Raw genomic sequence first — 16,142 nt, 5'->3', positions numbered from 1 at the left:
TCTGAGGTCTGGAAGCCAAATCCAGCCTTCCAGGAATCCCCAAGAAGCCACACCCCTTCCTTGGCCATGCCCCCTTTCACACAACCACCAATCGTTTTGTGGTTTCCCAGTCTTTGTGCAGTTTTTTCCCCCATTCTAAAAGGTCAAAATGCCTCTCCTAAGGCTTAGTTACTGACAGTAAGAGGTTAAGCTACAATAGGCTGGTATTCTAGGGTGCGTTGGCCCAACTCTTCTTGCTCTCAGTCTAGGGATGTACAGATCGCGTAAAATCTGCCCCATCTGTGTTTCGCGGATCGTCAGGCGCCTTTTGTTCCGTCATCCGTTCACAGACAGATTCGAATTTTTTTTGTTATGTGGAAAAAATACACAAATAACTCTGTAAGAGGGTCGCAACAACTTACATAATTTACCTTAGTGCATAACATTGAGCGTATTTCCGCCCGGTCCATTCAACTTTTCCCTGTGTATATTTACCAGTCTCGGCAGAAACGTGCGTATTTTCCTACGAAAAAATACCCCTACATTTCGGGAAAGTAAAAGAAAAACATCCGAAAGCCCACGGATTCCGCGCAGCCAAGGATGCCAGTCTGCAGCAGATTCTGCAGGTCGATTCTTAGAAATCCAAGCTCATTTTAGTCGGTCTCAAATTTCTCCAGCATCCCTACCTTGGTCCCACCTACTACTGGAATGCGGCCCCTGGGAGCTTCTGTGAAAAAGAATTTGGCCATTGCGTTGAAAGATTCAACCTTGTCAGATTCGACAAGTCAAGATTCTGACTTGGATTCCTGCACTGAGCAGGGGGTTGGACTCGATGGCCTTGTAGGCCCCTTCCAACCCTGCTATTCTATGATTCTGCCTCCTGAGTCGGACAAAGGCGATTGGTGGCTGGCAGACAAAAAGTGGACCATCCAGAGGCCAGTTTTGGCCCACATCTTATCAATTCCCAACCTACAATCTATAATCATTTCATTTACTGTATTTCTATACCGCCCCATAGCCAAAGCTCTCTGAGCAGTTCACAAAAATTAAAACCATTAAAATACATTATATAAAATATAAAAACTATTCACATAATGACATAACACAAATAACATACCACAACATATATCTAAAACAATCAGCCAGAGACAATCAAGACACTCATTATACACTGCCAAATGCCTGAGAGAAGAGGGCGGTTTTAACCTGGCACCAAAAAGATGACAATGTCGGTGTCAGGCGGGCCTCATCAGGGAGATTCCATAAATGGGGAGCCACCACCAAAAAGGCCCTCTCCCTTGTTGCCGCCCTCCGAGCCTCCCTCAGAGGAGGCTCCCAGAGGAGCGCCTTGGATGCAGAGCGTAGTGTATGGGTTGGTTCACGCCAGGAGAGGCGTTCTGTCATGTACCACGGTCCCAAGCCATGTAGGGTTTTAGAAGTCAAAACCACCACTTTGAATTGGGCTTGGAGGCATATAGGCAGCCAGTGCAAGCGGGCCAGAATCAGTCTTTTATGTTCAGATCTTCTGGTCCTTGTTATCAGTCTGACTGCTGCATTTTGCATAAGCTGCAGCTTCTGAGCCGTCTTCAAAGGCAGCCCCATGTAGAGCGCATTAAAGGAAGTAATCAGTATCTAACTTGGAGGTTACCAGAGCATAGACAAGTGACTCCAGACTATCCCTGTCCAGATAGGGGCGTAGCTGGGCTACCAACCAAAGTTGGTAGAAGGCACTCCATGCCAGTGAGACCACCTGAGCCTCAAGTCGCTGTACGTCCCAGCTTCAGTCCCCGGCATCTCCAAGTAGAGCCAGAAAGAGTCCTGCCTGCAGCCCTGGTAGGCGGCTCTCTGTCAGTGTATACCAGCCTTGGGCTCACTAGTTATGCTGGACTCAACTCCCAGCCAGCAATGGGCATGTCAACTGGGGATGATGGGATTTGTAGTTTACCGCATCTGGAGCGAGCCAGGTTGCGAAAGGTCAGTGTGGAGCTCAACAGACTGATGGGCTGATCTGACTTAGCATAAGGCTGCTTCCTATGTTTCCTATGTTCACAGAGAAACTGAATAATAATGCAAAAATGAAACAAGAAATGTTTAAAGATGTCTGTTGGTGTGAAGTCTGTAAGACAACTGGGCTGTTGTTGTTTTTTTTAAAAAAACTGATTTAGGAATAAAACAACACTCACCATGTAGATTTTAAAATTTTTCCAGAAGCATCTTTAACAAGATGAAGGCATCCCACAGCCAATTTCTACTGCCTAAAAGGATTGATGGCTCCCTGCTGGCAGGAACATTGCTTGTTCCTTTCCTTGGCAGATCAGTTTGTTTAATGCAATTAAGTCCTGGAAGAATGCTATTCATACTCCCCGTCTGCTTACAGATCTGTGCGATTTACTTTGTGCAATTTGGAGGCCCATTTTTACCAACAGAGATTTGTTCAGGCATGAGATTCACGGTAAAACAAACGTGCAATTTTTAACCTGCATTTTTTTTTTTTTTACAGGCAATATACGCACCTCTGGCTCATGTTATTTTTATTATTAAAGCATTTTTAAACCACCTTTCATCCTTGCAGATACTGAGGCAGTGTACAATTATGATTAAAGTAATACACAACACAGCGTTAAAAAAAAAACTAAAACCGCATCACCAGGATTAAAAGAAGCAAAACAGAGGACGGGAGCAAAGACAACAGAACAGCCAAACAAACAAACAAACAATTAAAATGCCTGGATGTGGAGAAGGGTTTTGCTACTGCTAAAGAAACAAGGACTGGTTTGTTTAGCGCCGTGTTCACCAACCTGGTGCCTGCCAAATCTGTTAAACTACAACTCCCATCATTGTAGTCACTAAAGCAGGTGCATGGTGTTTCAGGCACATTCAAGATTTGGCAACATTTCAAAGATTTTCAGATCTTTTATTAACTCACCAAACACAAGGACTTCTGTATCTTGTTCACCACCCTGAAGCTAAAACCCATAAACACAGGAGCATCCATCACTGGGAACATTGAAGCAATTCCAAATTAAGGAGAACATTCTAATTTGTGGAAGGAAATCAGAATTAAAAGAGCTGTTCCCCCACCAAAAGTGCCTCTACTCAAATACTCACAAAAGGCTGAAGAGACTGGAGTCATCACAAAGGCTTACAGTGTGATCCTATACATGTCTGCTCAGAAGTAAGACTCACTGAGGTCAATGCGCCATGCTCCCAGGTAAGAAGGTAGAGCAGCCTCCCTCAACATGGCGCCCTCCAGATGTTTTGGACTTCGAGTCCCATCAGCCCCACCTTTAGTCCAAAGGTCAAGAATGCTTAGACCTTAGGCCAAAGATTGCCCTTAGGCCAAAGGTCAAGAATTCTGGGAGCTGTAGTCCAAGACATCTGGAAGGCAACAGGTTAGGGAAGGGTGGAACAAGCTATCTGTGAATTTTACTGCTGGTGGTAGCAGGTTCTGCAAGCAGAATCTGTTGATCCAGCTCACTAGAGAGTAGGGATGTCAGTCGCTGGGAAATATGGCCCTTTTTGGACTCGCTGGTCTTCCATGGCATGCCCAACTCGCTTGCTTTTCCAAGCTGAGCCGTGTGGTTTCCCTGTGTTCCGGGGACTTTCAACGCATTTTTCTTGTCTGAGCCGTAATGCGCACAAATAGAGATTTGTGCAAATTTGGCTGTAAATTGCACAAAATTGCACAATTTCCATAAATTATGGCTGTAATTTGCACAAATTGTACAAAATTGCACAATTTACAGCCAAAATTTGCTCACATTACGCAGATGTATGCAGTTAGTGGCTGAAATTTGCACAAATGTTCTTTTACACACACACACACACACACACACACAATTAATTTACGGAAATTCCACCAGCTGGCCTGACTCGTTGTGTGCCGAGTCAGGCCAGCTGGCGGAAGATGGAAGGGAGTCCAAGGGGCCAAGCTGACAAAAGCTCATCAAGCTCCACCCCCTGACCGGATTCTGCCAACATCCCTATTAGAGAGTCAGTCTGATCTACCTCACCATGTTGTTGTGAAGATTTTTTTGTAAATGGGGAGGGAAACCACGTATGCCATTTTGAGCTCCTTAGAGGAAACGTGGAACACAAATTAATTAACAGATCATTCAGGGAGACTTTCTGAGGTTTTCTTGATAAGATGGGGGCTCATTTAGACAAAACATCAACGCATCTTCTAATCGCTATCAGATTTCTAGTCTGCCGCTTTTTGCCTGCCAGACGCCAGTTCCTTCTTTGTCTCCTGTACCGAAGCCAACAACCCCCACCTCCAGGGACCGATTCAAAGTCGGTCTTTGAAATCCAATTCCCACTCTTCCCTGCCACCCCATAGTTTCTTTATGACAAGGGCAAGGATTTACAGAGACTCTCTCTCCAGATTGACATGATAGACAGCGAGAGGTCAAAGTTTACCTACAGAGTTCTTCCAGCAACAACAAAAGAGAGATTCCACATCCAGAAAGAGACAGGTCCAGAGTGAAAACCGATTCAGAAGAGACCAGAAGCTGCTTCCAACTGATACAAGAAATACATTTTTCAAAACACATTCCGTGGCATTGCCTTTAGAAATCAGTTGCCAAAGACTGTCTTGGGGAACAAAAGTCTCGAATTACAGCTACAATCCTGCAAATGCCATAACTGATTTCTTTCCTTCAGTTTATCAACACATGGTTTTTCTGCCTTTAACAACGTAAGATTTAGATTAGTCGTCAGTGCTTCACTAGAATGACAAAGACATTTGGGTTCAGATGTTTTATATTTTATCTTGTTTTCTGCTGTACCTTGCAGTTTTAACTTTTGCAAACTGCCCGGAGAGCTTCATCCATTGGGCAGTATAGAAATAAAGAAATTCAGGTGTGCCTCCCCCCGCCCCCAATATGTTTAGACAGAAATGGGCAGTGTACAGCACAACTGGTGTACAGTTTGCAACAAAACTCTCCATGACCCACGGTGCATTCTTATACTCCTGCAGATCCTGGATACCATATTAAAATAAACACCATTCTAGCCCTCACTGGTTGCCCATCCTAGCTCTGCAATCCGGGGAAGGGCCATAGCTCAGTGATAGAACCCATGAGGTTTACTAAGTAAGTTCAACATCATTCCTTCTATTTCTGATATTCATGCTGCGCGTGCCGTTGCTTATATAGCTAAAATAGTACAACGCACACACTCGCACATACACACAGAGGTATTGGCAGGCTTGGGGGAATCCCCAAGGTTTGCAGAAAGTAAAAAAAAATATTTGGAGAAAATTCTTAAGTGGGGGAGACCCCCCCCCCAAAAAAAATAACAGCTCAGTGAGGATTGAGCATGCTGAGAATGGAATGTTTGCTGACAGCTGGAGGGGCAGAAAACCAGGGGGGTGGAGGATGAGTGGCTGGGAACCTGAACATCAGCACTCCATACTGCAACATCTTGTGCAGGTCCTACCTGTACACGCTAAAATCACATACCAATCAGTTTAAAGCACTGAAATTAGGAGGGTCCATGGCTCCGCATTAGAACACCTGCTTTGCATGCAGGAGGTCCCATGTTCGATCCCCAGCATCTCCAGGTAGGGCTGGAAAATCTCCTCCCTGAAACCCTGGAGAGACACCGCTGCCAGTCAGTGTCAACAATACCGGGCTAGATGGACCAAGGGCCTGACAGTAGAAGGCAACTTCCTATGTTCCTAATTTTCCTCCTGGAAAACCCACATAACTGATTGTGAGCTGCTCTGAGCTCAGAAAAGGTGGGACGTTTTGGTTTTTTAAAAACTGTTTCACATAAACAGTCGAGATAAATCGAGATTGAGACAAATACGATCTCTCCCCACTGTCACATTCAGAGTTATAAATGGTGCTGGATCTTCCCCACAAAACATCCTATATAAAATAATGAATCTGACATTAACTCATCAACGTTAATCAGAAGGGCATAACGTTTGTAAAGCTTTAAAAAAAAACCCTGATGGGTTTGTTTGGTTTTCCTGCCCTGTCCTGTATGAAGAAATCAGTGCTCTAGTGATAAAGTCCACATCATATAATTAGGGGGGAAATATGGTCAGTGCTGAAATTACAGGGGGCTTAGTTAGGGAAGAGCTGCTCCCTTTTGGGTGCAATCCTATGCATGTTTGGAGAGAGGGGAAAAAAGCCAACAACTTTTGGGGCATGCTGGAGGCCTTTTTTTCCTGTCTAAACATGCATAGAATTGCACCCTTAAAGATGTTAAAGCTGGCTGTGTTACCCACTACGACTGACATCTATCTTTCTCTAAAATAGCTAGTCTGACTATCTAGTACCACCTAGCTGTTTTTATTATTAACAGGGTCCCAATTTTAAGGAGGCATCCAACAAAACCAAGGGGTTTTGTTGAACAAAATCTTCCCCCATGTTGTATTTTCATGACACAGCTCAGGTATTTTCCCAGAACAGGCCCAGCATCAGCTTGCGGTACCCTCTGTCTGCCCCCAACACCTGCTGTCCCCCCACGCCCGGCCCCCGATTAAAATTGTTTTTCTCCCATAGTGCTCTCGTCAGCTCCAGACAGCTGGAAGCAACCAGTTTAATGCTTCAATTTAATTTAATGCACCCGACGCAGCGTTACTCCAGGGCACTGTGCAAAGTTAAAATGGCGGCCCTGTGGGGAAATTAAAATGGCCGCTCCCCACTGAAGGATGCTGATCAGAGCATGGCTCGCTTTCTGCTGCCACTGTCACGTAAGCCCAACTAAGAAGGAGCCCACTGAAACAAACATATCAGTCTCCCACATACAAATGCAACGTTTGTCAGGCTTTGCGTTTTCCTGCTCCCCTGCAGTTACATGTCCCCACGCATACAAGGTTTGCCACCGTCTGTCAACAATTGGTGTATTTTAATTCTTCGGAGATTTGTGGCTTTGCATTTCTGGCCAGCAAGTGAACATTTAGCTGGGCTTTGAAAAGCTGGAACTGAAAGACGAGAAGACACCAGCACAGCTATTTCCATGCACCCTTGCCCTCTTATCTATTGATTGAGCCCCCCCCCATCCTCCAGAGACCCCCTGCCCTGGACAGGGCACCCAACCAAAGACACCGATCTCCTCCCCCGAGTTCTTCACAAGTTTGCGAAGGACTTCAGGGAGATCTCATGCTAAGCAGGCAGAGGCGGCATGATTCTCTCCCACTGCTTCTGCCCACTCCAAAGTTCATTAGGAAAGTCCACACACACCCCGCACAAGTCTCTGTGCAAGCTAGAGAAATCAAAGGTCAGCTTGTAGCAACCCCAAGCAACAGCTCGATTGCCGAGCAGTTTTTTTTAATAAGTGGTTTGCCCGGGCATTCCGAAATTACACAATACCGCTGCCCTGGTTTTCCGAGCGGCTTCAAAGGAATACCAGCACTGCCCTTAACATAGCAACGTGGCAAGAGAAGCCAGGTAAACACCTCCTCGTGCTGTTACAAGAACCACAAGATAGGCTTCCGGGATCTACAAAATGGATCCTGATCTTCTGAATCCACACAAGGCAAATCCTCCTCCATCTCAGGGGAACTGCAGTTTGTAACAGAAAGAGAAATACTGGTTGTAACCGAAGCACTGGGACATTACAGGACCGGCCCTACTATAAGGCAGAGTGAGGCAGAGGCCTCAGGCAGCAAATTTTGCTCATCATGAAGGGCAGCAAATTGTTGTTTAATTTATTATTGTACATTTTCTGCTGGCAGTGGGGAGACGTACTTGAGAGATTTCTTACCTCAGGTGCCTTTGCCTTGGGTACTAGGACCTGAGGCTGGGGTGGGGATGGCATTTCCTGTAATGCCTCGGAGAGCAAAATAGCTTTGGCTGGCCCTGGGACCTCATAGCCAACATCCCCTTCCCAGGCAAGGTGCTTGAGCAGGTGGTTGCCAGACAACTCCAGACACTCTTGAATGAAATCGATTATCTAGATCCACTTCAATGAGGCATCAGGCCTGGTTTTGGAATGGAAACTGCCTTGGTCACCCTGTGGAATGACCTTTGCCAGGTGAGGGACAAGGGGAGTGCAACCCTGTTCATTCTCTTGGACCTCTCAGCAGCTTTTGATACCATTGACCGTGGTATCCTTCTGGATAGGTTGTGTTGGGAGTTGGAGGCACTGCACTGCAGTGGTTCTGCTCCCACTTGGATGGCCTATTCCAGAAGATGGTGCTGGGGGATTATTTCTCTATGCCTTGGCACCTATACCACGGGGTTCTACAGGGCTCTATTTTATCCCCTATGCTGTTCAATATCTACATGAAACCGCTGGGGGAGGTTATCCGGAGGTGTGGGCTGAGGTGCCATCAATATGAGGATGACACCCAGCTCTACTTCTCCTTTTCATCAAACCCAGGTGAGGCAGTGGCTGTTCTGAATCATGTCTGGGCACACTAATGGACTGGATGAGGGCCAAAAAACTGAGATTCAATCCAGACAAGTCAGGAGTAATGTTAGTAGGTGGTTAATCTGCCTGGCTAGATGATGTTCAACTTATTCTGGAGGGGGTTGCACTCCCCCTAAAGGATCACGTTCGTAGTTTGGGGGTGCTCTTGGACCTAGAACTGTCATTTGAAGCACAGCAGGATTCAGTGGAACAGAGCACCTTTTATCCATTTAGGCTGATATACCAATTACATCCTTATCTGGACAGAGATAGCCTAGCTAGAGTTACCCATGCTCTGATAACCTCTCATTTGGATAACTGCAATGCATTATATGTGGGGCTGCCTTTGAAAACAGTCCAGAAACTTCAGCTGGTCCAAAATAAGGCAGCAAAGTTGTTAACGGGGACTGGCCAACGTGATCATATTATGCCAGTATTTTCCCATCTGCACTGGCTGTCAGTCCATGCCTGCACCAGATTCAAAGTGCTGGTATTAACACTCAAAGCCCTAAATGGCTTGCGGACAGGTTACCTGAAGGATTGTCTCCTCCCATATGTACCTGCCCGGACCCTAGATCATCTTCAGCAGTCCTTCTCCAGGAGGCCCTGCCAAAGGAAGTGAGGTGGGTAGCTACCAGGAAGAAGGCCTTTTCTGCTGTGGCACCCTGGTTGTGGAATGCGCTTCCCAGAGAGGCTCACTAGCACCTACATTGTGTTCTTTCTGGCACCAGACAAAGACCTTTTTATTTACCTAGGCATTTTAGTCTTTTAGTTCTGATATTTTAAATCTGTTACTAAATTTAAATCTCTGCCTTGCTGCTAGGTTTTATTCCAGGTTTTACTTTTATTCTATACTGTTGTTTTAAATGTTTATAATGTATTTTATGCTCTATTTTGTGGTTTTAATTGTTGTGAACCGCATAGAGAGCTTCAGCTATTGGGCAGTATAGAAATGTAATAAATAAATACATAAATAAATAAATTATAACAAGTGTGTGAGTGTCTTATTTATATTTAATAAAATGGTTGCTCCCTCATACAGCCGGACAAGTAACATTTGAGTTCAGACAATCGTATTTCAATAAGCTGAGATATGCACAAGCCCTTTACCCGTACTTGGAGCCCTTTTGCTCCTCAGTGGCACAAACAAACCAACCAGGAAAGTCTTCAATGAACCATTGTTTTCCCGGTTGGTCCGAAACAGAAAACAAAGGTTTCCAGCGTTGGAACAAGCCAAGACATTAAACCACGGTTTGAAGTTGGTTTAATATGTTGGCTTGTTCTGAAGCCAAGAGCCATAGTTTCCCATTTCAGGCCAAACAGGAAACCATGGTTAGAGTCTTCCTGGCTTTATCGCTCGCACTGCAAATGGGGGAGCAAAACGGCTGGGAGCACAGGGAGAAAAAGGCTCATGTATATCTTGGCTTATTATGCTGAGATATATTCAAGATAAAGTCCTTAGCCCTGCACATCAAGGTTCAAAACTGAGGTGGCAAAAGGTCATGAAGATGGCTCATGACCTTTTGCCGAGGAACGACCAGACAGGAACAGCCAAAAAATTTCAAACCAACCATCTAAGACAGAGATAGGCAAACCCACAGATTTCAGCAGGACCTTAAGAGCTTGTAAGTAAGCACTAGATTGGGGCATAAATCAAACAGCTATTCAATAATAACATCATTTCTGGTCAGTGCTGTTGCTTTAGATCGGGGCGGGCAACTTGTAGCCCTCCAGATGTTTTGGCCTATAACTCCCATCAGCCCTAGCTAGCATAGCCAATGGTGAAGAATGATGGGAGTTGTAGGCCAAAACATCTGGAGGGCCGCAAGTTGTCCACCCCTGGACAATAAGCAACCTTCCCCCCCCCCTGAATTTGCTATATTTGGCAACTCTATGGTCTCTAGGAGGGTTTCCCAGGGACAAGAGATTTAAGTCAGGGGTGAGTAACTTGTGGTTCTCCAGATGTTTTGGCCTACAACTCCCATCACCCTTCACCATTGGCTATGCTGGCTAGGGCTGATGGGAGTTATAGGCCAAAACATCTGGCAGGCCACAAGTTGTCCACTTCTGGTCTAAGTTGACTAACGGTGGCTCAGGAAGAGATCTTTGTGGAATCATGTAGTTGGGAGGGAGCATTAAGGCAGGGATCCAGTTTATAGCATCCCTCAGCGATGACTCTCCAGTCTTTGCTTGAATACCTCCAGCGATGGGAGCCTACCACCTCCTTGTTTAACTGGAGATATGCCAGGGATTGAACCTGGGACCCTGTGCAGACATAACAGCTGCTCTACCGTTAGGAATGGCAGAACTTTCTCTCCCATGATGGAGCTCAAGGGAACATACAGGAGGTCCCCAGCCAGTCTCCCATCCAAGCACTGACCAGAACTTCAGCAAGGTAGCTATACTATATACCTCCTGACCATGATGCCTTGTGAGCCCTCTGATGGTACAAAGCAAATGGATTAAAGATGCAATCTGATGCATGTTTGGACAGAAAAGAGGCCTCACAGCATGCTGGGAGTTGTAGGCCTTTTTTTCTGTCCAAACATGCACTGGATTGTGCCAGTGCCTTATTTTCCCCAACTTAACTCATTAGGCTTTCACTTGGGACCAGCAGAACAGGAGAAGTCACTATTTACATAGCAGGCATATTTCCATACCGGTGTCATGTTACTAACTACAGTATTTTTATTGCGTCTTCTAATTCCCCCTCCCTTTTCGGATCTGGAGAGATCCCATAAAGAAGACAGGAGTCCGGATGCTTCATTTCTAGCGAACGGTTGTCAGGTAGTCATTGAAGACGATGTCTGTTTATAAGCAACCGAATCAGAGCCTCAAGTACTGGTTGGCAACGCAAATCCACTTTCCACCCAACCGCCCCTGCTCCCATTAAATTTAAAGCGAGCCCAGAAGTACATCACGTACCCTACGGCGGCCATTCACAAATCCTGCAAAGGAGACTATAAAACAGCCTTCCCCAACCTGGTACCCACCGGATGTGTTGGACTCCAACTCCTATCATCCCCAGCCAGCAAGGCAGCTGCAGTCCAACACATCTGGAGGTCCCCAGACTGGGGAGAGCTGCTATAAATAAAGTACTCCCTTAATGTCACTTGAGAAAGCCCCAAAAGAGATGTCGCCTGCCACAATTCAAGTAAATCTCATCCTTCCCTTTGCTTAACATCCCGCTTGATGAAGAGTTCTGAAAAACTCAAAAGCTGGCTTACTATATTGTGATGTTTCAGCTACCCCAAATAAAAGGTATCGCCCACCTGTGGATTTTGGGATTTTTCTTAAAGATTGCACAGATTCCTTTGCTTTGTGTGTCTTGGAGGATTTATACAGCACTTTACAGCATAATCCTGCCTGTTTTATTCAGAAGCAATCCTACAGAATTCAGTGGGACTTACTCCCAGGTGTGTATAGCATTGCAGCTTCAAAGGGTGTTCAAACCTAGATTATCTCAGCAATCCTGTAAAATAAACCAGTATTCTCTTGTTAGTACAGTCATGGGACTGATATTGGCCTGGTCTGCACATAACGCTAACCCATGGTTTATTTAACCCATGGTTTGTTGCCCTACTGAAGGTTTGTCTGGCAGACTATTGAACAAACTGCGGTTTGTTTTCTCATTCCCTGGATTGTTTGTTTCCCTCCCTCCCTGTATCCCAAATGCCTTTGCAGCGATGTAGTACCGACATGTAGAGTGGCTGGGTTTACCACACTTGCCTGCCGCCTCTGTAGCCTGGCGAAACAACCCATGAACAACCCACAATTCTGAGTTCACATGTAACAACAACCATGGTTTAAACAACGCAGAGCTAACAACCCAACAACAAACCATGGGTTCTTTTTCTGGGTTGTTTGTGGTTAACTATGGTTTTTTTTAGCATGGCTGCGTTCACACATCACGACAACCCAGGATTCAACAACCCATACCATGGGTTAGCATTATCCACAAACCAGGCCACTGAGAGAGCAGTGACTTTTGCCTACTCTGTCAAGTTTACAATATAAATTAACAATCAAGGTTTTGAACTCAGGACTTCTGTGCTCATAGCTTACACCCTCAGACACAAAAGTGCTGCACCAACCTTGTAAATGAGCTCACAAAAGTTACTAGCTTGCAACATTTTTTACTAGCCTTTGGGGACTGGCAGAGGAGGGGATAGAGAGCTGCAATTCTATGCTGGGTGCAGAGGGGCAGAGTGTTCCAGCCCATTCACTCGCCTGCATGCAATTCCTGATCACCTATGGCGACCAAGTTAGTGCTTCAATACAAGGCTATGCTACAGCAGCAGAGGAGAGTATGCGAAGTTCCTAAGAAGCTGTGGAGTCACCACCTCCAGCATCTCTCTCTACAGCCAGGATTCAGAGCTTTCTGCCTTTCCAATTACACAAGAACACACCACTCAAAAACAACAATAGGCCTAAGTTATTCTTATAGAAGCGGCTCCTCCAATGTGCCAGTCCCTGCAAGGCATATGACAGACGACCTGCCAGTTCTGCAGAAGAACAACCAGATAGGATTGACCATTGTGTGCACACCCACAATCTAGGACAGAGACAGATAAGCCCACAGATTTCAGCAGAACGTCAAGAGCTTGCAACTAAGCATGGGGGCATAAATCAAAGAACTATTCCATAGTAATAACATTTCTGGTCAGTGCTGTTGCTTTAGATCAGGGGTGGGCAACTTGTAGCCCTCTAGATGCTTTGGCCTATAATTCCCATCAGCCCTAGCTAGCATAGCCAGTGGCGAAGAACGATGGGAGTTGTAGGCCAAAACATCTGGCAGGCCACAAGTTGTCCACTTCTGGTCTAAGTTGACTAACGGTGGCTCAGGAAGAGATCTTTGTGGAATCATGTAGTTGGGAGGGAGCATTAAGGCAGGGATCCAGTTTATAGCATCCCTCAGCGATGACTCTCCAGTCTTTGCTTGAATACCTCCAGCGATGGGAGCCTACCACCTCCTTGTTTAACTGGAGATATGCCAGGGATTGAACCTGGGACCCTGTGCAGACATAACAGCTGCTCTACCGTTAGGAATGGCAGAACTTTCTCTCCCATGATGGAGCTCAAGGGAACATACAGGAGGTCCCCAGCCAGTCTCCCATCCAAGCACTGGCCACAAAAGGCCCTGCTTAGCTTCAGCAAGGTGGCTACATCATATACCTCCTGACCATGACGCCTTGTGAGCCCTCTGAGGGTACAGAGCAAAAGGACTAAAGGTGCAATCGTATGCAGGCTTGGACAGAAAAAGTCCTACAACTCCCAGCAGTAACTCGTAGGCCAAAATATCTAGAGGGCCACAACCCCCATCATCCTTCACCATTGGCTATGCTGGCTAGGGCTGACTGGAGTTGGTGGCCGCAATATCTGGAAGACCACAGGTTGTCCACCCCTGGTTTAAGTGGATCTCCCTCTCTGTGGGCAGAGAGGGAGGTGCATCCTCCCTGTAGCAGTGGAAAGATAATCTGCTGGAGCTCCAGAAAGATCATCTGCTGGAGCTCCGACAACAGAGAGAGCAAGGAGGAAGCATTCCAGGAGACGCCTCAGGGCAAGCACATCAACACACAACACTTTTGATAAAACATAGATCGAAAGAAGTACATTCTAAAACAAATGGAGGTGGGGCCTTATGTACCTCTTTCCAGAGTGAGTTCCAAAGAGGTGGGGCCAGTACCGAAAAGTCTCTGTTTCTACTGCCTGCCAGTCTGATGGATTCTGACAGCGGGTTTCAAGCACAGCCTCAAAGGCTGATCTTATGGCCCAGGGAAATCCATTAGGAGTGGATAGCCCTTCAAATAAACAGGCCTCAAACCATTTATGGCGTTAAAACAGGGGCGGGCAACTTGTGGCCCTCCAGATGTTGCTGGGCTGCAACTCCCACCATGCCTCACCACTGGCTATGCTGGCTATGGCTGATGGGAGTTGCAGTCCACCATCTGGAGGCCCCCAGCTGCCCACCCCTGCTTTAAAAGGCTGACACCAGCACTTTAAAATAAACTCAATTTTTCAGCAAAGGCATTTATTCCCCTATGCTTCTTAAGCTCTACTTGTTTCTAGCCGCTACCATGTTGTCCTTTTTTTTACTTTTATTTTATCGCTGAATCTGTATTTTGATCCTGTTTGTATGTCAACTACCCTGGAAGCATGGCTGTAGGACAGTTATATAAATTCCTAAAATAAATATTTATCCAGCATCATCGACCAACAATAATTTTAACCCGTCAACCAAGCCGGAAGATTCCCAAAAGCAACAGCCTGTGATCAGAGACAGGGAAGTCTCGTTAGGTAACCAGATCCCTTAGGTGACAAGTAAGCAGCGTTATATATTGCATTCACCTTGGGGGAATGATTAACTGTGCCACCAGAAAAGCTACTGTCTGCATAGCTCAGAAGGGGCTGCCAACCGGAACCTACAAAACCCCAGGGACTAGAAACTTGAGCATCTAGCCGGCACGTCAGTAAACGACAAAAAGGTGGTGCAGAAGGCGGCGTGATTTCAATCCACCAACCAGGTCGTAGCATCAGCAGTAAGGGAGGAGCAGCGGCACCGAGTAGCTTGTTGTTTTATCTGCTACTACCGGTTGCAAAACGGCAGACCGAAAAAGCAAACGGGGGGGGGGGGGGGAAACCGAGCCAACATAGACGCTCAGCTAAAGCTGCACAGTCTGATCTTTGCACGAATCCCTCCGCCAGCCCAGACTTGCTAAGAAAAAGAAGGATCACGCGAAGGGCGGCGGCGGCAAGCAAACGAAACCTCTTCACTAAAAACACAAACATTAAATGTGGCGTGATCGGGAGGAGTTTCAAACTCCTCTTTGAAGTGGGAAGAAGTTGCAAACTTTACTAGACACCACCCTCCCCCCCCAAAAAAAAAAAGAAAGAAAAAAAATGGGGAGGAGAGGCAAGGAGGAAGAAAAAAGGGGCGGGCAGCCCGTCGAATGCAGCGTGCATTTAAAACAAAATAATAATAATAATAATAATAATAATAATAATAATAATAATAATAATAATGCGGTGTGCACTAAGAAAGCGCAGGATGCATTTAAACAAAAGCGTGCATTAAAAAAAAAAGCAGCGTCCATTTAAACGAACTGCATGCAAAAGAAGCCTCCTTTTCTCCGTTAAGCAACCGGCCCGCCAGCAACTCCCTGGAGACCGCGATCAGCGCCGCCGCCGCCGCGTCCAGAGCGGAGCTTCGCCCCTGCCTCCCTCCCTCCCTGCCTGCGTCCCTCACCTGCTAGGATGGCTTTGCCGGGGTGAGTCAGCTTGGCTTTCCCCGCGGGAGCTGCGGCGGCCAGGCAGCGCGGCCCGGCGAAGGGGCTCGCGACGCGCGGCGGCGGCGAGGGAGACATCGCCGGGCGCACGAACGGAGGGTCCGCGCGGCGCTGGGGCGCAGCTCGCGCGTCCGGCTCCCGCGATGGCCCCGGAGGGGAGGGGAGGGGAGGGGAGCGCGGCGCTGGGCGGCGGCGCGGGGACGAGGGCAGCCCGGAGCTCGGCCGAAGCCCTGCAGCCGTCGGCGGGAGATGCCCAGCCTGGCTCGGCCGGGGGTATATCAGCCGCCCCGGCCGCCGCCTCTGCTGGGGGTGTGGCGGCCGCCGGATGCGCAGCGTCACATCCTTGTAATTGACATGCGCTCTTAAGGAAGGGCGAGCAAAACGGGCGGCTGGCAAGGGAGGCAGAGGAGGCAGAGGCAGGGTAGGGTAGGGTAGGGTAGGGTAGGGTAGGGTAGGGGCAGAGGCAGAGGCAGAGGCAGAGGCAGAGGCAGAGGCACCGCTGGCCACCCT

At 47.1% G+C, this 16,142-nt stretch overlaps 1 protein-coding gene across 2 annotated transcripts in view; it reads right to left on the bottom strand.

The window, feature by feature from the left end:
* Positions 1-16,142, bottom strand: part of SLC25A1 (solute carrier family 25 member 1) — a 66,654-nt gene extending 50,512 nt beyond the window's left edge. The window contains exon 1 of one of the 2 annotated variants that reach the window (XM_084819557.1): positions 15,593-16,142. In XM_084819557.1, the coding sequence (XP_084675683.1) occupies positions 15,593-15,710 (118 nt within the window). In that variant the 5' untranslated portion in view covers positions 15,711-16,142. The other variant, XM_084819558.1, reaches the window with a different exon arrangement.

This window comes from Heloderma suspectum, chromosome 13, assembly GCF_057233095.1.
Source record: "Heloderma suspectum isolate Gila_16-S chromosome 13, 16-S_ref, whole genome shotgun sequence".
Lineage (NCBI taxonomy): Eukaryota > Metazoa > Chordata > Lepidosauria > Squamata > Helodermatidae > Heloderma > Heloderma suspectum.
The sequence above is the reverse complement of the archived record's forward strand: the minus strand, read 5'-3'. Positions and strand labels throughout refer to the sequence as shown.